This window comes from Lissotriton vulgaris, chromosome 2_1 (assembly GCF_964263255.1).
Source record: "Lissotriton vulgaris chromosome 2_1, aLisVul1.2, whole genome shotgun sequence".
NCBI lineage: Eukaryota > Metazoa > Chordata > Amphibia > Caudata > Salamandridae > Lissotriton > Lissotriton vulgaris.
Window position 1 is genome coordinate 1,878,721,583 of NC_141687.1, and position 26,263 is coordinate 1,878,747,845.

Sequence of the window (26,263 nt, forward strand, 5' to 3'; positions counted from 1 at the left end):
ACAACTAGAGTTTGAAATAGTTCCAGAAACAGACCGAAGTTCTGAAAAGTTAATAAAACAATTGAAATATATATTAAATTCATATTACTCTTACCAATAACGATGGCAAATTTACATCTATATGTTGGATAACTTGAAATTCTCTTCTTGCACTCTGAACAGATGCAGACGGCTGTTCCAGGATGGCCACCACATAATATGCAATGCCACCATATTTTCCAGAATAAGAAGTAACCAAAGGTCTGAAACAAAGAACCGTAGCACAAGATGTATGACACAGTCGTAGATACATCTTACTTTTGCACATTCTGATTTGTGAATTGAAACAGCAAACATGTTTCATTGTATAACGTGCCTGTACAATTCAAACCAACTCAAAGAAGGCAAACTGGTAGCTGCTGAAGCAGCCAGGACCCGCAATGCTGCAGGAGTGTGTTCACATCTGTTTTTCCACAGAGAGCATGCGTCACCCGCACCACTTCCAGCTCATTTGAAGCCAATGGTTGGAGGAATCTACAATTCTTTTTTTTTAAGTTGCCAATCATACTTTTTGTGTACCCCTATGTTTTCATTTTTCTATTCTGGTGTTAACCCACAAAGAAACATTTTACATTTCAATTAATGTTCAGCGAGTGCATCAGAAAATCAGAAAACCATATGTTTCTTCCGACTACATTAAGGTGTATCTATTCATACTTACACATGTGGGAGTTGAAACCTAAATGGGAACTCATGTTTTCCGGCACATAACACAACACCTCCTGCACCTGTAGACGACAAGACAATCATATCGATTTCCTTTGTACATTTTTCAGTAACAAGAAATGGGGCAACATCTCCAAGAAAATCAAACTTCTAGTATTTATTAAAGATACTGGATTTACAGCTATTAGTAACTACATTATCTAACATTAGAATACTAGAAACGTTATTAATGAAAGTCAATAGAACATAACAATTACAATTACAGTACCTCGAAGATAGGCCATTGACTTGCATGGGCACATAGAAGCTCTAATCCACATACCACTAAAACACTAAAGGAACATTATTTTAAGGATGCTAAATTGATATTATACAATAGACTGAGGTTCATAATGTACACATTAGCAAGTTACCAGAACAAGTATTCATGAGCCTAAGGTGTTTTGATCAATTACAAAGACAGTAAGTGATAACATAAACGAAAACATTCGGATTACACTCCATGTTCTACAGTTTAATGCCCAGATTTTGTCATGGTAGAATTTTATAAAGAAAGAAGATAAAAGGCCTACCTCGTGAAAGCAAAAAACAATAAAGCAATACCACCAGATATGGAAAATTCAAGTTCTTTGCACATCAAAAACAACAAAAAATCTCTAAGTTTTAAGGTCATTGTAACCAAATTTAAAACATGAGACAGGCTTTACAGCAATGATAACAAAAGTTTTAAATTCGAGCTGTTATTTAATTCCTTAAAAAGAAGCACATCAAACTACTTGCATCAGACTTTCAAAGCAATATGAAATATGGCATTAAGGTTGTCAAAGGATAAATCGAGCAAAATCACTCATGTAAATAAAGGATCACTTTGCCTATATCTAAGATTTAGAGTTTTATTTAAACAGCTATCCTACTTTACGGTGGAAGAAACACACTGACAAAAATGTGAAAAGGTATGATACAATTTTATATCTCAAATTTATGGTGAGGCTTGACACATAGCAGGCAGGGGTTAAGGCCTGTTTAAAGTATCAAGTCGGCTTTCCTTGCCACCTTGGAGTATCTCAGAATGGAGAAGGCCAATGGAAATGTCAGCACTCTTTTCCTTCTTGATCTATTGGCGGCCAGTGACACATTGGACCACTACATGTGAGATAACCGCCTTGTGATAGTGAGGATTTCATGTTCATGACTGGCATAGTGAGAAGGCTTCCTTGTTGGTGCGTCTCTCGCAGTTCTCTCTTCTTTTAATCCTTCATCTGTTCTGAACACCAGAGTGTGGTAGTCAATCAACCTTGGCTAAATCATATTGCAATTTTATATTGTCTTAATCCTCAGTTAGGGTAGAGGGACAAGTGTCTTTTAGCATGTCTGAGCAAATAACATTGTAACATTTGCGAACCCCTTATCTAGTGGATTACCAAATTTACCATTGAGTCCTCAATCCCTCTTGAGCCAAGAGAAAGTTTTGGGATATTAGTCATAAAATCTATCAGTATGTTCGCAAGGCAATGAATCCTTTCCATTTTTGGGATGGAGGGTCACCATATGGGGGCTCTTGAATGGGTGGCAGAGGGTAAATGATTGGACAGGCAATCTGGGCGAGGAATGGAGCTCTCTTACACAGGGTAACACTCATATGAGCAGTACTACTCAAATGAAATTGGGGTTTATTTAATCCCTGATTGGGCTGGGGCAGGCAAGACATTGGTGCCAAAACATCTGCCTCAATGCCACTATTAGTAGCATTAAACACAGCCAGAGTTTGGCTCTCACTCAGCCCTCAGAGCTGGTTTTGTGCATAAGCTCCCTGTCCTTTAACAGTATGATTATCAGTACCATGTGTAGATGTCCTATGGGTCATTGCTGTTAGTGACCTGACCATATCTTTAAGCTATAGTATTTCAGTTTTGAGATAACATATCATTTCTAGTAATACTTTATTATCTAGAAATGTTTTTACCTAGATTACTCTCAACATCTTTAGCTACATTTGAGCTAGCTGCGGACCATGTTGGAGGATCAAGGTCGGCTAAAGGAGAGAATCTTTTTTTACAAACGACTATTGGTTCAAGGAGTAAGAGTACCTAACTAGGCTGTGGAGGACTGACATTTCCATAATGGACAGGCTGTTCTGTGGAAGTGACAGTAGCCCTACAAGCAATAGGTTAAGTGGGGTTGGAATCCACAATGTCACAGTCTTTCTCCTTTGCAGCCGGACAGCTGAAAGTGCTACAGAGTGCAAGGTGGTTTTGGGCCCGCCTTCCCCCCTCAGGTAGCAAACACCAAATTATTCTGGGGCTTAGAGTCTCCAACGTCACAGTCTCTTTCTCATGCAGTGGAACAGCTGAAAGCGCTATATAGTGCCAGGTGGCTGTGTAGGCCTGCCTCCTTCCTCATCGGCAGCAAAGTATCCTGGGGTTTGGAGTATCCAATGTCACAATTCCAGTAGTCACTTTTTACGTAGCGGTGGGGCTTCTCCTCCGGGACAGCAGGAGGAGCGGCTTCTTGCAACCAAAGTCGACATTTTCAACCATATCCACCTATACTGGGAATATTGTCCAAGTCTAGATAACATGAAAACATATGGTGTATCTTATAATTGTGAATTATAAATAAGGAAATAAGTTCCAGCCAGGCATTTATTTAATTGTTTGTAAATATCATGTATATTGGCACTTTAATTCCCGACTTTTCCTTATCTACTCATGAGCACTCTCCCAAGCACCTTCTTTTCACTCACCATTGAGCAACTATATTATAAAAGTGTATTGTACAAATTTACTTATTATCCAAATTCAACATAAAATTGTGGATTTATTTATTTTAAGGGTGTGTTATTAATTTTTGGGCACTATAGAATATTTAACTTAAAATATTTACGTTGGGACCAATTGTGGTTTGTAAGAAAAAGGCAGGCTTGGCCTTGAAACTGCAGGTCAGGCTCAGCCACAATACCTATGGTCATGGTCGGGGTTAGAAGCGCCCCAGTCTGCCAGCGCCAAGAAGTGCCCGGATCACTACAGCGCCTAGAAACCCTCCCAGTCCGCAGCGCCTGGAGTGAAGCCATCGGGAGCAGCGGAGCTCGGCATGGCAGGCCCGAGAGAGTCCGGGGAAGAGAGGGACCGGAGCCGGGGTTAGAAGCGCCCCAGTCTGCAGCGCCAAGAAGCGCCCGGATCACTCCAGCACCTAGAAACTCTCTGAGTCCGCAGCGCTTGGAGGCCGCGCACCGAGGCAGAGTGAGGTGAGTTTGGGGCCCCCGGGGACGCCCCGCGGCCTCTGTGGCCCGAGGAGGGAAGGGGCAAGTTTCACCCAGTTGCTCTCTCTTTATTACGTGGGCACATGGATAACATCTTCCGCGGCGCTGTTTATACCGCTCTTGATCGACTTCCACCCCAGACAGATACACCATCTACTGCCAGGGTAAGTGGGAGCGCGTGACTGACTCTGGGTACCGTTCCCACCCAGTGGCGGCTGGTGGATTTTTAAAGTGGTGGGGCGGAAAAAGTTGTACCCCAACGTAATAAGCGAGCGAGCGAAGCGAGCGAGCCCGAACAGCAACAGGAGGGTGCGGGGGGGTTCTCCCCCCGCAAGAAAATTTTGAAAAAAATTGATTAAAATGGTGGGTTTTACACCACATATTTACTGCAAATTGTTGAAAAAAAGGGGGTCCAAAAATAGCATCTTGAAGCACAAGTGTGAAGAAAACATTAGAATCAAATCAACCCAATCCTCAAACTGATCTGCTTGCAAAATGACCCCCAAGCCAAGCACATACAACCAAAGTAAACAGGCCCTCTAAGTGTTTCCCACCTGTAACACATCTGTGAACCACCTATGTTTTCATAGTATATAATAATGAAAATGCTCCAGTTTGTTCTTATTTATCTTATGCAACTTACAACCATTGACAAAGCCTATTGGTTGTAGGTTTAGTGTCACTCGTATTATATATCTGGAGGCAATGACAGAAGAAGCACAATACCAGTGGAACAGCACACTACGTACAGATTTTTTGCTTAACAGTTTTAAGCCACGCTCATAATTACATGGGCTGCCCCTACGAGAGACCCCCCCCCCAGTTTTTCATCCCACTTAAAGCGCTGCACACATACTTTGCTTACGCTTTTCGCGAGAGCCCTGGGAAACTGGGACGCACAGGTTACTCACACATAAATCATAAAAATAAAAAAAAACACCAAGCTCCCTGGAAGACACAGCCTAACATTTGACCTCTGTCTTTGATTGCACAGCAAATGTGACAAGATAAGAACAATATTTAAAAGCTTGTTTACAGAAAGCGAGTTTGTGGAAAAACACAGTATACAAGATTTTGGTAATGGAAGGGCCGACCCAGACAGCTAAAACAAAGCCAGCAAACAGAAAATGTGAGTTACAAACCACACAACTAATGGTAAGCAATGGGTGGAATGCATTCCTGGGTCAACTTTCTGAATGTCTACAATGTCTTTAGCAAACCAGACAGCTACAGGGTTTGGTAGGCTGAGACGTAAAAAAAGTAGTTATATGAGTGTGAGCAGTGGAAGGATAGATGTCATCCAGTCAAAGGGATTGTAAAGAAGCTATTTTCCAGGGGAATGACAAACACAAGAGGAAAAAAAGACATTAAGTAAGAAGCAAGCAAACAAGCGACTAGACAGGCAACCAATGATTAGCAATGGGCTGGCACAAAGCCCACTGGAGGTTTTTGATATGGTTCACAGAATGTCTTTTATGCACATACACCTAAAAGGCATCTGTAGTAGGTAAGATCTAAAAATAGCAGGTTAAATGCAAATGCCTTGGTCCTTGCATTGAGGAATGGGACTATTGGGCTACTAAGGGTTTGACCGGCTGAAAGGAGAGGGTGCAAATGCATGAGTGTGAGCGTGTGCATAGCTGGAAAGATGAAAGCATGTGTGCATGGATGAAAAGATGAATGTGTGAAAAGATGGCTGATTGCCGTTATCTCCCCATTTTGAAGGCAGAGAAAACAAATGCTTCCCCAGCTCCATGAAACAGAGAAATCTGGGGAGAGGTTGCATTGTCATGGCTATGCTGGGATCAGGGTAAGCCAAATTTCAAGTCCCATAACATTATGCAATTTTGTTTCGAGTGTAAGTCTGGTCCATTGAGGAAAGTATGGCCACAACACAATGGGGCCACGAACGGTGCAAGGACACACACTGCTGAATGTTTTAATGCACCAGTGTCTTAAACGATGCGTCAATGGATGCCTTAGAGTGGGATCGTACATGGATGGCTAAATAGGTATAAGTGCCTGGGTGTGACTGGATTAATAAAGGAAGGTGCAAATGTGGCAGAAGTCAAGAGCTGGACTCCCTGGCGTGTGCATCAAAAGTGAATACCAGCAGAAGGCACATAGGTCCCAGGAACTCCACAAGAGACGCAAGCGGGACACCAGCAGCCATCATCCTGTTCCGTGGACCCTCCTTTTCTACGTACACATGACTTTTATCCTCAAAAATGACAGAACCTTGGCTAACTTGCAGTTACACAACCTCTGGCTTACCCGAAAGATGAGAAATCCCCTGAATCCACCCTGGTTTACTGATCTGCAAGATCGAAATCGGACACACCAAAGTGGTGGAGTCGTGGAGTGCTCGAGATTTGAGGTGGGTCTTGGTGAGGCCTTTGGGGTATTTTACAAATACATGCCTAGTGTTTTTTTGTGGTTTCCATATGTGACTATTTTTAATAGAGGTCGGTGAACCAACAAATTAACAGGAAGAGCCAACCTAGAGTCGAACCAGGGGTCAGTCTGGGCTCAAAGAGACAAAGCACAAGCAAAACCAGCAAAACATTTGTTAAGTAAATCGTGCAACAATCATCTTGTAAGCACAGAAAAAAAGTTTCACATTTCCAAAAAGTTTTCTTTGTAAGGTAGGAGTGTTTCAATCAAGTACGTTATTTTTTTATACAGATGAACTGATAGTCATTTGCTAGTAGTGGTAATTGCTTAAGATGAGCTTAGAAACATGAATGCTACCTCCTGCCTTGCACTAACGATGTCAGTATAGAACCAAGTGGCCATTCAGAAGGCCATTGCCTCCTATATGTAGCTCACTTGCAAGCAAAGATTTTATACAGAGCATATCCTGAACGGATGTAGCTCAAGGTGCTGTTAAATGTGCTGATGAAAGAAAAATTGTCACAGTAAAATAAAATAATTATCTAGCATCACACAGTTTGTTCAACTGCGGTGAGGTAGCCGGTAATTCTAGGCCTCTCCTGATAGTTCACACCAAGTGTCCTGCCATGCGTGGGCAAGGTAGGTGGCACTGGAACCTGTTATCTACTGAGAAAATACTGTATACATTTGCCCCAAAACGATTTCACTGCGAGCGGGCACATCATTGGCCCATAACAGTGGCAGACTATCAGAGGTTCTAGACAATAAAATACAAAAAAGAAAGAAGTGATACTCGATTATTAGATTTCATAATAATAATGAAAAATGTACATCCATTGAAAAAGCAAACATGTGCGCCTTGAGACTGATGTCTGTTGTGTCCACTCTGTAAGTAATAAAAATAAACCCATAAGTACATTTCAACTCAGATGGACTTGTTTCTCTTGGGCTTGGTTCCACTTTATCTGCAGCTCTTCCTCTCGGCCCAGGATTACTTGGAGCCCAGTTGTTCCGTGCCTGTACTTCATCTGATTTCTTTTCCCCCAGACTTGGTGACTCACAGTAACTAAAAGGGTCGACAGGCCTGCTGGGCAATCAAGCTGTGCCCGAAGGGCTGGTCTGAAAGGTCAGCGTTTGATAACCCCACATCAATAGTTCTCTCTTCTGGGGGCTCTTCAACCACAACTGCCTTAACAGGAGAATCAGTTTGAACTTGAACAACACCTGCATACCTGTATCTCTGCTGGTACTCAACAATCCCAGTTATTGCAATCACAGATGGGGCACTTGCCATTTTACTCACAACCATCACAACGAAGGCAATTTGCATAGAAATGCGGCTTAATTCAAGCACATTAATAAAAACACTTTTATGCATCATAGAAAGTTTTTTAATTTGCGATTATGTTAATATCTCTCTATATTTGCAAATCCATATACATTTCATAGAAATCATTATTAGTCAATGCACAAAATGCAAACCCTAAAAACTATCCAAGCAGTCCCTGCAGAAAGAACAGCTAGTCAATGTATGATTCCATGCAACACAACCTCTGCAGTCATCGAGTCACACAGAGGTCGTCATTGGTTGAAGCATTGCTTCACTTTCTGTTTTGTTACACAGACTACACTTGTGAGGCTCATCAGACATTTCGTGTATTTGTAAAGCACACGTTTACAATGAAGGGTATTTTGGTGCTGAATAACAGATGCTTATTGTTATCCAACTCCTTGGTACTCATTTTATCGACCTCAGAAGGAGGTGGACCCATCGGGATATGAACCTGTGGTCAAACAGAGCACCTATAGTGGACGCATTAGTCCACTAAGCCACCAGGCTTGGCTGTGTCTCTCCTCTAATGTGATTAGTTCGACTTTCCTCTCTAATGAAAGTAATTTAACTGGGAGGAAGAACGTTATTGAATTTTTGATGCCGTTTCGCTATGTGGAAAGCCTAGCACAAGTCCAGGATTATGGAATGCTAAAAGTGAGCTTGTGGTAAAAGGCAAGCTTACTGATTCTGTTATAAATGTGGTCTTTTTTTGTAATCAAAAGTCTACAGTCTGCCGTCTACTGCACTCCTGACAATCAGCATTTTAAATGTGATCTATGCAACGTTCTTTTGTTGGCGTTTTTATGGAGGAACTTTAACACTAACTAAATAAGATTATGCAGCAATTCAGTGATTATTTACCAATATATTTTGGCCGCGCTGATAGAACTAGTTTTATTGCCAGTTTAGATGAGCGCACACATCCCCCTTGGCCTGGCCATGCAGCCGATAGTTCACGAGCTGTGACAGTATAAGTTTCACCTTCACCAATTTGACATCGGCAGCGTGATGACAAAAGTTTGTGGCCATCTCAGGTGAATTCTCGCCACTCTGAAAATAAATAATTTGAAAGTCTCTGCTGTCGATATTAAGAAGTCAGCCATATTGCGCTTTTGTGTTTACGTGCAAGCTGCATTAAACAGTCTGCTTTAAAGCCCTCTTAACTGCAGGTAGCCCAAGAACACACACAAGACACAACTTCGCTCAATTTATCATTTTCTGATTAAGAAAAGAAATGAACAGCAAACGCAGAAAGCAAAATGCATTTGAGCAGCCTGGACGTCCGGAAATCGCCAAGGTTTTGAAAAAAGACGTGAGCTTACTGACACAATGGTTAAAGCAGGAGGCGGGGGAGGGGTGAAGGGGGTGGGGTTATTGTGACATGCACCAACGGGTGGGAGGTGGTATTGTGGGGAGGGCACCGCAGGGGGAGATTAAGTGGAGATTTCGCCAAAGCAAGACATGAGCAGGAAACCATTAAAAACAAGCTGAGGCAAACAAAAAAACAAGCTGCGAGGGGTTGCAGGAGAGTGTGTACTGCCTGCAACAGCAGGCAGGATGAAGTCATTTAAGAAAATAGTGCTCACAGATAAAACATACCTAGTAACAACACACGTAAGAGGGCAAGTCCTCATAGGAGATTACAAAAAGAGAAAAGGCGGTACTAAGGAGGGACTACTAAGCCTATTCACATATCGAAAGCAACCATTTAGAAAGGACAATCACAGGAGCCAATTGAAAAGCTAGGCAGAAATTGGGCGGAGCTTCAAGTCCATACTCGAATACAGCATGTCTCAAAGAAACAGCGCAAGCGCTGCCTAGGCTAGACCTAACAAGTACAAAGCCACAGAGACGAGAGATGAGCTGGTGAACTAATAACAGAGGATAAATGAAGTGTTTCTCCCAGTACTTCACATGAACCCAGCAAGTCCTCACATTAACATAGGGCACTCCAGCCCTGAAACGTATTGCAGAATGAAGACACTTGGAGACATTCACAGGAAAGTTAGGGAAGGAAGGTGGTTTTGGTGGAATCTTGAGATGGGTGAGGGGTTGTACAGAGATCATGTGATGGCTGATAGTTTGTACAGGAGGTAGTCATGACACAGGTATACAAGGAGACAGGGACATCTTGGACACAGGTATTCTGTAGTGGCCCCGGATTTACAAAAGGGGGTTAATAATGGACCATGGGTTCATATCACATTAGGCGTTAAACTGGATGTCACGGACAGCCTGAAGGTTACACACGGAGCAAATGTTACGCAGGAAGCAATTGAAGAAAAAGGTGATTGAAAGCTTAGTGAAGGGAGAGAAGTTAGATAAGTAACACAAATAGCAGAGGTGAGAGTTCAACTGACTGAAGGAGAAATCAATCACAGGGTCGGAAGTAGCTAGATATGTTTCAGGTGTTAACTATGGAACAAGAGAGAGGTGTTTAAGGTGATGAGTATGTGAAGCAGGCAGGGGCTGGTTTTGGTGCCTTTGTGGTTTCTGACCCCAAGACTGGTGGGTACAGTAAAGGACTCAATATAAACGCCCTCATGCTGTTCACTGGCTACTATCCTGCTCAGTGGCTCTATTGACAGCATTGCCATGTTGGCTCCTCCTAACCTTAGGTGCTATTAACAGGTCTGTCTGCCTGGTTTCAGGTGCTTTGCACACACTATGCATCCATCAGAATAAAACCTTCAGTGCTCTCTGCCCGGGGGCTAAAGCCAGTGCTCAGTGGTTGGTCATAGAATATTCATTGTTACCAGCACAGGAATAAACACAAGTGGCACCATGTGTTATTGCAATATTTAAAGACTAGGGCTTTAAATATTGCTGCAACTATTGTTTAAAACATGAACACACAAAAGGCAATTACTGCAGGTCATTGCTGTGGTGCAAAAGCAACGTGATTTTTCTGTTTGCTGTTTATTTCATGGATTCATGTGTAGTTTAGGCAAGAACTGAAATTCTGAGGCGCATCGGATGATCGCAGTCCGCAAGTGCGTGCATGAAAAATAAAAAAATTGGTTGACATACACTGACGCACACGCTTGCGCCAATCTCACAGTTAACATTGCACACAGTCTCTGGCTTTGTGAATATTTATGAAGGACAAAAGGGGCTTCATTTAACAGCAAGGTGTTACCAAGCTTGTATAAAGGCCTTGAAAATCGCTCCTGCCCACCCCTATTTACACACAGATAATCACCTGAAGCAAATCCCACCAGTATTCTAATGTCAGACAAAGCGGGCCTACCTGGGACAGCCTTTTTCAGACTTTACTTAATTCTTTAAAAGTGGAGTTAAAGAGATGGAAAGTGTCACACATTCAACACAGAAGAGTGCATGGTTTATAGATTAGGCACGCGCTAAGCTCAACAGTGTTTTGTCGACTCAATTTCTGTCATGCAGACATGAAATACGAGAAAGGGGGTCCCTCTGCTTGTGAATAAAAAAGTGAAAGTATTTCATGCTCTGCTTCAAGATCCTAATGGCGCTGCAAGCAGTCAGTGTTACCAAACTACACTAAACTGTCACGAATTAACACGCAATCAAAGTGTGAATAAACACACCTGCAGACATGCTGATACAAACAGTTTACTGCATGCCATTACTAGAATATTCCATTGTACGATACAGTGAGTGCCCGGGCTGCTGCAAACAGACTTAACTATTAACTGACATAAACGTGGCGCCAGTGTGTGCAGCTGATTTTGGAAAGGTTTACACAAATGTGTATAATTCCTTACAGAACATTCTCACAATAAGGAGGGTATTTTACTGCGGAATGTGGTCATTCATGGCCTCTTTTTGTGTGACAATATATTCAATGTAATGGGAGAAAATCAGCTCTGCCTCACGTCCAAGCCTTTTGCAGTTAAATATGCTACTTGGGTTTTCCTCCAGCCGGAGCCGGTTCTAGAGATCTGCTGCCGGCCGGCCGGACGGGAGGGAGGGAGGGGGAGTTGTAATCTCGGATTGCCAGAGGAAAAAGAGAATGTGGGAAGGTAGATGTGAGGCAAGGCCACAGTATCTATCTTTTTTTTTATAGGAGGCGAGCCGAAATGAAGAAAAGATCTGTAATAAAAAAAATAACACTAACCTACGGCCTGAAACAACATGTGAAAACTCCGGTGCTCGTGGCAGCCCATGATCGAGGCTGGGTCCACAAGTCGGTTTCTGGCTGAATTGGAACATGGTGAAGTGCTGCAGTTTAGAAGCGTCACCCACAAAGTTTAACATGGGGAGCAGCCACCTCAAGTCTGCGCAGGCTCGATTTCTCAGCCTCTACCCCGCCCTTTCTCACTCGTCACAGTGACGAGTTGAGAAAGGGCGGGGTCATCATATTCTCAACTCCCTGATTGACATGAAGCCCTGGGATTACAGGGCTTTACTGCAAAACGCCCAGGGTTAATTTGATTCCAACGGCATCAGGGGGTGGAGACTGCTCTGCAACTCCATGTATTTGCCGAGCTGATGACCTCACAGACCTCAGGGCTGTGAGCTCGTCAGCCGGCAAATACTGAAGACTTTGCCCTCTGAGCGTCAGCGTCACTGCAGACTGCAGTGTCATCGCACAGTGAATGGGAGGCAGCAGTGTGCAGCAGTCCCGGCCCCGAAAAAAAAACCGATTGATGTGTGTTATGATTGTGGATTTTCTTAAGACAAAACTCTTTGCCTTCATATTGGCAGTGCCAGCTAAAGTAAAGGGGGCGGAGCCCCGACGCCCTCAACGAGAAACCGCCACTGTTCCCACCCTGATCAACAGTGTGGGTGGTAGTGTTTTCTTGGGTTGCTTCCCTCTAAAGATGATTCATTCTCCAACTGCCCTATAATCTGCAGACACTACTTTTTGTTTTCCATCTTTATTTATGCGATTGGTATGAGCGGAGAGATCCGGGACAAAGCCCAGCTCCGGCAACCCATGTGATAGACAGGCACCCCCGAGCACAAAGTTTTATTTTCCTTTTCTGAAGCAGTCTTGTGTGGATTGGGGCTGTGGTTAAGCGAGTCGAATCCCACCCTCGGTCTCTGGGCTAGATTTGAAATAGCTTTCATGTCCGAGGGGGAGGGAGAGTAAAGGAGGCACCGAGGGGGGAAGGGTTATGATTAACAGCTGGCACATTCCTCCTCACCCTGATCAAGGCATGCCTGCTGACCAGCACAGCCTTTTTTCATCCTCCGCCTAAAGAATTGGACGGCCATCTTAACTTTTCTGGCCCATCCATTTTGAAGGCACTGCAGGGCAGAGTGGAGGCTGTCCTCACATGCCCTAATCGCAGAATGGGAAAGAGGACTGAACTTTTGTCTTCACTAAAACAGAAAGAGGACTGAGCCAGAAGCTCACCACATGCAAAGAAAGAAGTTTTCTATAGCGGCCATCTTGGGTTGGGCATAGAGTTTATAGCCATCTCAATCTATTCCACTTCAGAATCCTAGTAAAACTCCACCCCTGGATATGGGCATTTGTTAAACAACCTTTGCTTGTGTTCCCGCTGTCTTAAGACTTGCCGCACAGCGCAGACCGTCAGGCTGGCAGTGAAGGAGGACTACAAGGCCATCAGGAGGATGCTGTTGCCTCATCTACAGCTGTGCAGCAAGTAGTGCCAGCTGCACCGTTTAGGCCTTTTACAGCTGCGCAGCAAGTAGTGCCTGTTGCACCGTTTAGGCCTTTTACAGCTGCGCAGCAAGTAGCGCCAGCAGTACCGTATAGGCCTTTTACAGCTGCGCAGCAAGTAGTGCCAGCTGCACCATTCAGGTCATCAACAGCTGTGCAGCAAGTAGTGCCAGCTGCATTGTTTAAGCATTTTACAGCTGCGCAGCAAGTAGTGCCAGCTGCACCGTTTAGGCCTTTTACAGCTGCGCAGCAAGTAGTGCAGCTGCACCGTTCAGGCCTTTAACAGCTGTGCAGCAAGTAGTGCCAGCTGCATCGTTTAGACCACTTTATCAGTGGAGACAGTTCTGATTGAGTTAGGACTCCAGCCTTGACATTATGGATTCAGGGCATTTGTGCCCCCTGCTGAGATGGCCAGTTGGCCTGGAAGACTGCGAGGTATGTAGGGCGCCAGGCCCTTATACGGACATGTGGTGCGAGGAAATGTTTTCCTTGTAGTATGAGTTACGCACCCTGTTTTGAGTACCGCTAAAGGTGGTCTTATGATGACGAGGTTGTCGTGCATATTTAGACCTGGTTAGTCAGATTTTGCATATTTAGACCTTGTTAGTCAGATTTTGTTCCACCCCATGCTCTTTGCCCCTAAAGTCAGTGATTCTCAGGAGATTAGGGTCCAATTGTAGTCTGTTGAGATTATGGGCGTACAACACGTTTGGTGCTGAATGTGCTTCTGTTACAGGCTGATGCTAAATTCAGTGATCACCAGTGGTCACTGGGTGTTCGTTCATAATCTGTTTTACTTTGACCAAATTTGCTTTGTGATGGTTCTGAAAGTGGTCCAGTTGGTCCTATCATATGTAAACAATTTCTTTGTTTATCTAGTGCCAGGTGACATCATGCATACCTAGATGAAGGGCCCAACAAATACGCACCCCACTTCCCGGACGGCACATTAATTCTGATTTCTTCACCCAACATCTGGAATATGTGCCCCCTCCTTGTCCTTTTACTTCTCATCACCACCGCTTTCCTAGTAACGCCCTTCTCATATCCCCCCCACCCTCCTCCGTCTCATTTTCCCAACATGGCCACCACTCGAGTTAAGGCTGGAATTAATTGCTACAAAATCGTGTATCCTCCCAACCAGACGAATGCTTCAGTAAAACGACTGAAGCATAACACTACTGAAAGTTTCCCTGATTCCCTTTTTGTTGATCAATTTTACAATGGTCGTTTGGGAGGCTCAAAAACGATTTCATCTTCTTCACTCACGACACCCCCTCTTGGTCCACCAGCTTATATAATTCCCTTAATGTCACCTCCTCCTCCTCTATCCCCCATGGCAAACAGCTAAAAATGTGCCCCTCTGCGTGTTTCAACGGCTACCTCACTATCTCACTCTATAACAACAGTACTGTCATGATCCAAGGCAAAGACACCTGTCTCTCGCTCTTTGACCACCTCTTCCCCTCCCTACTCCCCTCCTCTGCGACTGGGTTATCCCCTGACTCTTCATCTAGCTCCACCCACTACTCACTTTCTCCTCCCCTGACCCCCCTACATACCATTAGGGTGCACCCTCGAGAAGCACAGGTAGGCCCTCTTCCCTCCCCTGTGCCCTCCTCTCCTATGCCTACCCCCTCACAGTTTGCCCCCCCATTCATCACTTCAGCCTTACCTCTAACTAATACGCTCCTCGTCCAATCTGCACCATCCTGGTTCCCCAATCCTTTCACCTCACCCATATTCCTACCTGCCACCCCCCTTTTGAGTCCACCTCTCCTCCACTTCTCCTCCAACCCTCTCCCCCGGTTAACCTTCCCTACGCTCCCCTTATTCCTCCGCTCCCCTTATTCCTCCACCCCCCCCTCCTCTACCCCCTCCTCCCTCGTTATTCACCCCGATTTCTCCACAAACCCATTGCATCTCTCTCCTTGTCCACACTCCTCCAGCTATGCTGTGCTACCCCCTCTCCCCCCTTGGTAACCCTTTCCATTTCCCTCCCTCGGGCACAGCAGAACCACTTCCTTTCTTCAACTTCCCTTTCGTCCAACCCCCCTCACTCTGCCAGATGCCCGTTCCCTCACAGCAACCTCTTCTCGATGACAGGACCTCTTCAACCACCTCCCCTCTTTTCCTCCCTAACCTCTTACATTCCCATGACTCCACACAGGCCTCCCCTCTCCTTCTACCATACCGCCCTGATCCGAACCCATCTCCCCCTAAGTTTTTCCTTAATTCCTTCCCTTCTTGCAACTCCAACAAAGACAACTCTCCCTTAGCCTCTGATTCACCAACTCCTGCTCTCAACCTCCACCTTTCCCCACTTTTGAACCCTAAACCCAACTCCCCTCCTGTACCCCACCTCTCCCTGCCTTCCACCACGAATTCCACCCCCTCCTGTTTCCATCCAGCCACACAACCATCCGTGCTCTGCCTTACTCTCTCTGGAAAATAAGCTAGACTCTCTGATCACCTCCATCTCCCAGCTTGTAACTGCCATTTCACTTTTAAGCTCCAAGATTTCCACCCTTTCATACACCTCTACTCCTTTGGAAAACCCTCACCATCCCACGAGATGCACCTCACCCCCTCACCTCACTATAGCCAAGCTCAACCTGTCGTCTGCAAACTTCGTTAACTCACACAAGCCTTTGAATGCCTCCCTTCTTCAACCTGCACCTCCCAGTAACCCTATTACCTACTCTATTCCGACCATCTCCTCTGTCAGAACCAAGCAACCACCTAAACACTCCCGAGCACCCCCGTATAAATACAATATCCCGATCACCCTTCAGAGCCCAAGTGCCCCCGTCACCAAAACAGTCTTGACAGAGCTGCGCTGTCTGCTCCACAACTGCAGATCTGCAGTAAAACACAAACTTGAAATCTCCGATACCATCACCTTTCACAATATATACATGCTCTTCCTCACAGAGACCTGGTTCAACGATACCTCTCACTCTATCTTTGATCTCCTATTACCCACAGGCTATTCTTTACTTAGGAATGACAGAACTGACAGCGTTGGTGGAGGTGTTACAGTCATCTTTAGGAACTCCCTTCAACTGAAGGCTTTTCCTTTCAGCTACTTCCACACTTTTGAATATCTTTCTCTTGAGCTACAATTGCACCACCGCTCACCCATCAGATTCCATGTCATTTACCGCCCGCCCGGCAGCGGCCCTTCGTTTATGGAGGAGCTCACTGACTTCATCAGCGACCAATACTCGAAAAGTGACAATCAGACCTTTGTGGGTGACTTAAATCTCTGCTGGGGCTCGCCGCAAGACTCTTCTGCAAACTCGCTGGCCACCTTCCTCTCTGCTAACGATCTTATCCAACACTGCACAGAGTCAACACACTCTAAGGGCTCAATCCTGGACCTTGTCATTTCTAAAGCAGACATGCTTTCTATCTCTACCCCTATTCATGTAGACTGTTCTGACCACCTCCACATCCCATTCTCTCTTCACCTATCACATTCTATAACTCTTGGCCAACCTAAGAGGGTTACTTTCTGGTGAATAAGCTTTGTTATCACTTCCAAGGCTAGACCTGAACCTAGATGTTGACAAACTCACCTCCCAATGCCTCACAGTCCTTGCAGTCGAAATCAATAACGTCGCTCCTCTCCAAAGTAAAAAGATAAGGCCCACTCCCTCCGCACCCTGGTTCAATAAATCCCTCTATGAAGAAAGGAAGCAACTAAGATTCCTGGAGAAACAATGGAGGCAAGCGCCCTCCACCGATAATTTGGCCACGCTTCGTTCAGCAAGATCCAAGTACCACAAGAGCATCTTCCTTGGGAAAGCGTCGCACTTCAGAACCCTCCTTGGCTCTGCCAAAAATAGACCCAAAAAACTATTCGATCTCATCAAGATTCCTAACAGCTGTCCCCCCAACCTCCAAGCTGGAGGATTCTACAAAGAAAGCAGCGGATTTTGCTATATCCTTTGACGAAAAAGTGAAATCCCTTGTGGCTCAGGTCGCTTATCCTACCCCTCCAGAGGAGCGCAAATCCTTAGCCATTTGGCAGAACTTTGACCCCATCTCTGAAGATGCCCTCCTCAAGTGCATCCTCGAAACAAAGCCCTCCAACCATTCTCTTGACCCCATCCCCAGTGCCATTGCCATTGACTTCTATTCCCATTCTCTTTCCTATTGGACCACTCTGGTCAACCTCTCCCTCTGTCAAGGCTTCCTTCCTGTCTCCTTCAAAACTGGGCAGGTCACCCCTCTGCTTAAAAAACCCACAGCTGATGCAAATGACCTCAACAACTTCCGCCCCATCACTAACCTACCCTTTCTTGCGAAGATCACAGAAAAATGTGTAGCGAAACAACTCTCTCGTCATATCAAGGACAATGATCTTCTTGACAATTGTCAGTCCGGCTTCATCCAAAACTGCAGCATTGAAACAGCCCTATTGCAAGTGGTTGATGACGCGCTGAGGATACTCGACTCGGGGGGGTCTGGTCTTCTAATTCTCCTTGACCTTTCTGCAGCCTTTGACACTGTCAATCATGACACTCTCCTCAACACTCTGCAACAGAAAATGGGCATGGAGGGCACTGTGCTTATATGGTTTGCTTCCTTACTCTCTGATAGATCCCAAATGATCAAAATAGCGAACAGTCTTTCATCTCCTTTGGCCGTAGGTCAAGGTGTTCCTCAAGGCTCTATACTTGCACCCGCATTGTTCAAGCTCTACCTAGAACCACTGGGAAATCTCCTAAGTAAATCCGGGATCCACTATCATCTCTACGCAGATGACACTCAAATCTACCTCAAGGTTGTCTCCACTCACGATCTCCCCATCCTCAGCTCGACTGTCGACTCCATTCAAAACTGGATGTCAACTCATCAACTGATTCTGAATCCCTCCAAAACGGAATTCCTCCTACTCTCTTCTTCACTTTCTCCTCCCCCGGTTCAATCATGGATGGATCAGATGAATCTACTTAACAATAAACCCATCATTGTCGACAGCGCAAAAGCCCTTGGTGTCATACTGGACAACAAACTCAATCTAATCCCCCACATCAACTCCATTGCAAAGTCTGCACGATACCAACTGCGCCTTCTTTGGGGAATTTGTCACTTTTTCCCTGAGCAAGACCTTAAAACACTGGTGCAATCGCTGGTCCTCTCCAGACTACTGCAATTCTCTTCTCACTGGCCTCCCCAAATCCCACCTATCCCCCCTTAAATCTGTCCTCCACTCAGCAGCCCGTTTCATTTGTGGGGCCAAAAGAAGCGACCACATCACACCTTTGTTATCCACCCTTCGCTGGCTTCCAATTGAGGCTAGAGCTATCTACAAGTCTGCCTATATCACCCACAAAGCCTTGCACTCCTCCTCTCCTCGCTACCTGTCGAATAAACTGAAACTTTCTGGAGGCTCTAGACCATCTCGTAATGCGGAAAATCTACTGCTTGAACCCCCCACTTTCAAGAAGGAAAGATCGATGGCCCAATCCTTTTCAGGCAACGCAGTGAGAATCTGGAACTCACTTCCGCCTCAGCTCCGGACCACCTCCTCCTCCCAGGCCTTGAAAATGGACCTCAAAGTTCTCCTCCTCCAAATCTAATTCACGCCCTCTCTATCATCTGAAGGAAGACCTCCCATTATTGAAAATTCTATGGAAGTGCCTTCCCAGTGTGTTCTGGCAGTTTGAGTATTTACCATTTATTGCAGTATTATCCTTATACCTGTGTATGGTACCCTTTTGTAACTTGCACACGTCACTTTTCTCTTGTAACACACTGTATGCTACCTCTCACATTTTGTTTGCTTTAGATACGTGCACAAGTGCCACCATTGCCTACGTAACGTTTGTTCTTGTGCTGGAGTGTCTGCCATTTATTGCAGTATTATACCTCTACTTGTACTTTGTACGCTTTTGTAACCTGCACACATATCACTTTTTCCTCCTGTAATATACCGATTCCTACCTTATGTATTTTGGTTGCTCACTATTGTCACTTTTGATTCATGTAACTTAACGTTTGCTTTTGTAATTTGTTCACTTGTAATTTTCTCCTCATGTATCATTACTGTTCCTATTGTGAAGCGCTCTGACACCTTCGGGTAAAGTCCGCGCTATATAAAATCGCATAAATAAATAAATAAATAAAATAAATGGTTCCAGAACTTGGACGGCCTGCAGAGGCAGTCTCACCGAACAGAGTCTAAGACAAGGCCTTGAAGTGCAGGGGATTTGACTCGATCTCTTACTCCAGCAGTCAGAGCACAGTGACTGCGACCATTAAGATGGCTGAGCACTTGGTGCAGTGCCATCACAGTGCACCATGACCTTCTGAGTAAGGCTGGGGGGTGTAGGGACAAACAAACTGTGGCCAGTGGCAGAAAGCCTTGCCAGAGTATGCTGCTTTATGCCCCTAGGCAGGCAACTCCATTGGCCGGTGACAATCCATTAGAGTCCAGGGTGTTGTTCTATGATTACAGGCTTAGGCTGCCACACAGACCACCAGCACCTGTTAGAGATACAGTCCCTGCAGCCTATGTGTATGGGACATTAATATGAGGCCCTCATTGCTTGTTACTGTATGGGATGATAAATGGCAATTACTGTGTTGGAGCAATTAATTAACCAATACTTGTTAAACGCAGCTACTCACCCATGAGGGTCTCAAGGCGCTCAGAGGGGTGGATTGAAGGTCCGACTTGGTTCCAAGGTTCATTCGAAGAGCCAGGTCTTGAGATCCTTCCAGAATTGTTTCAGCGACATGGATAGCCTGAGGTGGAGAGGCATGGTGTTCCAGGTTTTTGCAGTGAGGTATGAGAAGGATCTCACTCTGGCTCTGGTCTTGCTGATCCAAGGCACAGTGGCGAGGGCCAGTTGGGCCGAATGGAGGTGTTTGGTGGATACATGGAATGTGAGGCAGTGGGTCAGGTATGCTGACCCCTCAGAAGGCGGGTCCACACTTCGATTCGGAATCCCAGGACGCCGAAATCCTGCATCGGTAAACTTTGGAGGACGTCGTCTTCTTGTCGGCCCGCGACTTCCCTACTGTCGTTTAGCCAAGTTCCGCCGAAGTCCGCCCTAGGACCGTTCCGATTGACATAGACTTTTTATCTCTTGAGTTTCCACGTAGTTCAGACGCCATTTGTTGACGGCTCATTATCTTTGACGATCCTTCAGCCATTATTCCTCGGTCAGTCCCAGCCTCTTGGGAAGTCCGCGTAGAGACTTTCCCACTTGGAATTTCACTTCCATTAAGATTTTTCTGGCATAAGCATCTATACCGTGGGCCTTCTTGATTTTCTGCAACGTTAGAAATACCTGTGCCCAGTATCCAGTTCTGCCACGTTCGCCCTCATAGAAATACTTGAGAATCCGTGTGACTCGACTCTTACTGATACAGAGCTTCTGATTTGAGAAGTGCTCATTTGGCACTCGGCCCATTTTTGTATCTGTATCAATTTCTCCTCCCCGCCTAAGTGCTCCTCCCAGATTACTGATCCACCAGTGCCCTGAGGAAGGTGATGGCTACTAGCTAGCCTAGCACCGAAACGCATGTCAGCACTGTGCAAGACAGAAACCACAGGGTGGCATATACCTGAAAACACCAATTGGGTGCACTACTGTCAACGTACTGCTATTACCTTATAAACCGGTTTGATTTCTGAGGTATATTTATTATTTTTGTGTGTAATCTGTTTTATCAGATATATGAGAATGGGAATGTATGAAATGGTTTGACTATTGGAAATATATGTTCATGTTTTTGTTTCTTCTATTATAATAGAGCTCTAACTTTGTGGGGTGTGAGATTTTTCATTTATGTCTATGCACTTGATTATTCAATGTTCAATTGATCTATATGTTTATTGCATATTTTGTATGTCATTTTCTTCGCTTCGTGCTTAATAATAAGTTATAAGGATTAATAAGTATAAAAAAATAATAATCTTTTGCATTCCACATCTTTGAATTACGTTTCTATTTTCAAATCTACTGTTATTTTTTTTCTCTGTGTATCAATTGATGTTTGGAATTTTTAGTGGACCCTGTCCTCCCCAGAATGAATGTACTCTTTTCCCTTATCAATTAGAGACGTAGTTACGTCCTATCGGTATCTTTTGGCAGGTGACAACTTCCTCCCTTGCCTCCGAGGGTGGGTTATCTTCTGGGGTTGTGTGAGAAGTTGGCCTGGCATATGCTGTCCACTATTCTAGGGGGTACCTTGCACCCGTCAAAATGACCCTTACTGATGGTAGGTTTAAAGACAAACTTATAGAAAGCTATCCTAGTGGTAGCTGTGGAGAGTAGCCTTCAAGCTAAGTCTTGAAGAAATGTAAAACAGCTTGTTTTACCAATCTATAATCTTGTGAATGCTCAAATGAAAGGAGGACCACACCAGGTATATATATATAAAATATATTACATTATTATAAACACATCCCTCTAGTCTCTTTATGAGGCAAGATGCAAAAGTACATCAGTAAACTTAATTAGCACACAGTAAATTAGCAAAATATACATGGAGCCCTAGGGGCATACCAAACCATATATTAAGAAAGTGGTATAAGAACCATGACTCGAATAGAAGACAAGGCCTAGAGCCTGTAGAACCACTGGGGCCAACAGGAACCACCCAAGGTAGTGACACAGGGGACCCAAGGGGGATGTGTGAAGTGTCTAAACACAGCCGCGAATTACCATTTACCTCTATGGGGAAAGTCGCAGTTGGAATTTTAAAGATTAAGGACACTTAAAAGAGGACTTGGCGCAAACCCCTTTAGAACTAGGAGGTTCTAGAGTCAACACCCACGCGAGCACCAGAGTACTCGAGTTACCTCACCCAGGGAAGTCGGTGTGAGAAGTTGGCCCGATATGCAACGTTCGCTATTCTAGCGACCGCTATGTATCGTTCCAACGACCCTTATGGTGTTTGGTTGTAAGTCAACCTATAGACAGCTATCCTAGTAGCGTGGATACGAGCAGTCTAAGGCTAAAGACTCGAGAGGGCGTGTTAAGCCAGCTGTTTACCACACATGTACCCCTTGAACACCAAGTGAAAGGACACCACACAAGTGTTATGAAAATAAACAGGATATTTATTAAGAATCACAACAGCCCTGTACTCTTTATGAGGACAGGGTACTAAGCACAAACCAAATCTCTTAGGAAAATACTTCAAGTGCACAATTAAAACAAGTGTCCGAGGACACGGAAAGTTTAAGGTCTCGGGCGGACCCGATAAGGCAAGTCGGAAGCGAGGGACTCAGGACCCTAGAGTAAAGAGGCTATGCAGACACCGAAATGCCGAGTTACCTAGCCACGAGGGCTGCGGCTGCACAAGTCTTACAGGCGTCGGGGTCTTCGCTGACGAGCCAGGAGCCGGAAGAAAAAGAGTTGCTGGCCGGCGACCAGTGATGAATAGTTCGTAGAGATCCAAGCCTGGATCAGAGATCGTTGATACCTGAAAGCAGAGGGGACCAAGTTCGTACTACTAGCCAGTAGTCAGAGGGTACCAGGAGGGCACCGGTTGGCCGTCACCTCGACCAGGTGAGTGGGCGACGCTAGGCTCTGCAGTCTCACGGACCAGGAGGCGTTGTCGGCGACCACGGTGGAGGTGCGAGCTGTCCCACGAAGGATGATGCTGTCGGCGTCGCTGGGCCCAGGATGGGGCAACAAGCCTTGGCAGATCTCAGGGCCACGTGGTGGGCCTAAGATGGCGTCTTGAGTGGACCAGGAGGGTCCGGGGTGCTTCTCTCAAAGATGGAAGCAAGGGCCAGTCTGGAGCAACCAGACCAGCAGTGTTGATTGTCGGATGTCGTCACAGAAGGGCACAAGCCAGCGGCTAGTGACCAGACAACGTGCTGAGCAGTGAGCAGAAGGGCCCCACGCAGATCGTGGAGATGCTGGGGGACTGCACTTCGGTGCTGGAGCGGCTCAGGGTCGGGGCTTCTCGGACCCCAGAGCACTCACCAGGGAATCGCTTCGATGGTCGTGCTGGTTAAGAGCGTGCAGGTTCTGATGATGGCCGGTCCCTCGAGGCCTCGTCGCACCCACAGATCACAGCTGAGCTGATGACGTGGGTAGAGGTCAGAGGTGCCAGGGAAGCCGGTTCTCGTCGAGCTGGGCCGTCGGATTCCTTGAGGAAGGACTTACAGCAAACCGCAGAGTTCTTAGATGGTGCCCGCTGATGCAGGGTGACTACTCCTTAGTCACAAGGGAGAAATCTTGAGAAGAGTCTTGAGTGTCCTTTCGTAGAAAGTAGTTCTTGATTCAAAGATGATCTAATTTGGAAGGGTCCCCGCTCCGGCCTTTATTCTAAAGAAAGGGGTGGGTACATGACTAGGTCCTGCCCTAAGGGTGGGACCAGGAAGGGAGGTAGTTACACCCCTCTCCCCTGCCGGACTTTCCCCAGGCCAGGGTTGGTGCCCCTGGAACTGGTTCTGACCGGCAGATGCGTAGTGAGCACCGGGGTGCCACTCCGCAGTCACCTTCTCGCAAAAGCCCTACCTACCCAGAATACACAAACCCTGTCTGGGACGGTGCGAACACCGCCCTCGACAGGAAACCCTTTGTCCAAGCTCTCCTCGCTGGAAGGACTCCCAGCAGCAGGAGGTCAGACTCGTGTCTGTGGTGGCAGCATCCATTTTGTGGAGCTGAGGCTTTAGTTAACTTTAACCGGGGTTCACAGTTACGTACATGTCGTGTCCCTCTAGAAGGGCGGAATGCCAACCTCGTCGCCAGAGTTGGTGAGAGGGCAGCATCCCGATTCGTATGACACTTTACTCGACATGTCTTGATAACGCGACACCGAAGTTACCGATGTGGTACGCGTTATCATGGAACAGCCATTGGGCCTTGATTCCGCAAGCTGCAACCGGGCTCGGCTCGGGCCAGAGCCTAGCTCACACGAGCCCATGCACTCTGCCTTCAGGATTGTCAAGGCCTGCCATAGGAGTGACTGATAGGAACTCGAGTGTCCATTGTATGGTTAGATATAGGGCTACTATATCTAAAGCAAAGTGTGATTACACGACTTCGCCCCAGCTGTCATGCAGCCAGTTGTGTCAAATTTAGGAGGCCAGCCAGGGGTGGCATAATACATGCTGCAGCCCCTGGCGGCCCTGGGTACACCTATGCCCTGAGTTACAGGGTCTGATAAGGTGGCCCAGTACCAATTGGTAAATGCACCTAGGGTACATATCGTAATTTAGAAAGAGAACAGCCAGGCTGTGGGTCTGATTAGCAGGCCCACAGCCAGAGAAAGTCGTAAACCAGTGAAACAAAAGCAAAAAATCTGGGTGATCATAGGATTGCAGACCCTACTCTCCTACATGACCCCCCCCAAACGTCGGAACAATAAGCTAACCTTGACCAGGTGAGTCTTCTTGTTCTAAGTGGAAATATCTGGAGAGCCCATCGGCATTGCCATGATCAGTACCAGGTCTATGTTCCACTGTAAAGTCCATCCCCTGTAGGGAAATGGACCACCTTAGCAGTTTGGGGTTTTCACCCTTCATCTGATTTAGCCACAAGAGGGGCTTATGGTCGGTCTGAATCTTGAAGTGAGTGCCAAACAAGTATGGCCTCAGCTTCTTCAGGGCCCAAACCACAGCAAAGGCCTCCCTCTCAATAGCTGACCAATTCTTCTCTCTAGGGGTCAGCCTTCTGCTTATAAAAGCAATGGGCTGGTCTTGACCATCAAAATTCAGTTGAGAAAGAACAGCTCCCACACCCAACTCAGAAGCATCTGTTTGGACAATGAATGGTTTGGAGTAGTCCGGACTCTTGAGGATAGGCGCCGTGCACATGGCCTGCTTTAGGTCATCGAATGCTTTTTGACAGCTCGCTGTCCACTGAACCTTTTTCGGCATTTTTTTGCTTGTCAGTTCGTTTAATGGTGTCACGATGGAACCATAGTTCCTGACAAACTTCCGGTAGTATCCAGTCAGGCCCAAGAAAGCTCGAACCTGAGTCTGGGTGGTTGAGGAGCCCAGTCCCTGATTGACTGTATCTTGCTCTCCAGTGGCTGAACCTGGCCTCCACCTACAAGGTGGCCCAGGTATACAACCTGTGTCTGCCCTATCTGGCACTTGGTGGCCTTGATAGTGAGGCCTGCTGCTTGCAGAGCCTCTAACGCTTTCCGCAGGTGGACCAGGTGATCCTCCCAGGTGGAGCTAAAGACAGCAATATCGTCAAGATACGCCGCACAGAAGTCATCCAGCCCAGTAAGGACTTGATTCACCAACCTTTGGAAGGTGGCAGGTGCATTTTTCAGACCAAAGGGCATCACCACGAACTGATAATGCCCACCAGGGGTTGAAAATGCGGTTTTAGGCTTGGCGTCCTCAGCTAACCTGATTTGCCAATACCCAGCTGTCAGGTCAAACGTACTTAAGTAGTTGGCCGAGGCCAATCTATCGATAAGCTCGTCTGCCCTCGGTATTGGGTGGGCGTCAGTCTTAGTGACTGCATTGAGACCCCTGTAGTCTACGCAAAACCTCATCTCTCTCTTACCACCCTGGGTGTGAGGTTTCGGCACTAGAACTACGGGACTAGCCCAAGGGCTATCCGAGGGTTCAATGACTCCCAGCTCCAACATTTTCTGCACTTCACTCTTGATGCAGTCTCTAACGTGATCAGGCTGCCGGTAGATTTTACTCTTAACGGGCAAGCTGTCACCAGTGTCAACCTCATGGGTGCACCAATCGGTCTGACTGGGTGTTAGAGAAAACATATGTCTGAACGACTGAAGAACCTGTTTACAGTCGCTCTGTTGATGTTCGGAGAGGCTGCCACAAAAGACAACACCATCTACCGATCCATCGTCAGGATTCTGAGTGAGCAGGTCGGGGAGAGGGTCACTCTCTTCTTCCTGTCCCTCATCTAGGGCCATGAGCAAACTCATGTCCTTCCTGTCGACATATGCCTTGAGCCTGTTGACATGAAGCACCCTGTGGGGGCTCCGGGGAGTT

The 26,263-nt window shown here is 46.1% G+C and overlaps 1 protein-coding gene across 3 annotated transcripts in view; it reads right to left on the reverse strand.

Moving 5' to 3' along the window:
• The window catches only part of ARRDC4 (arrestin domain containing 4), a 200,717-nt gene that overhangs the window by 143,625 nt on the left and 30,829 nt on the right, over window positions 1–26,263 (reverse strand). For 2 of the 3 annotated variants that reach the window (XM_086958080.1, XM_086958081.1), the window contains exons 2-3: window positions 701–767; window positions 95–242 (exon numbers count right to left, since the gene is read on the reverse strand). In XM_086958080.1, coding sequence (XP_086814206.1) covers window positions 95–242; window positions 701–767 — 215 coding nt within the window. Of the gene's footprint in view, window positions 1–94; window positions 243–700; window positions 768–973; window positions 1,023–26,263 lie in introns of those variants that run through there. The other variant, XM_086958082.1, reaches the window with a different exon arrangement.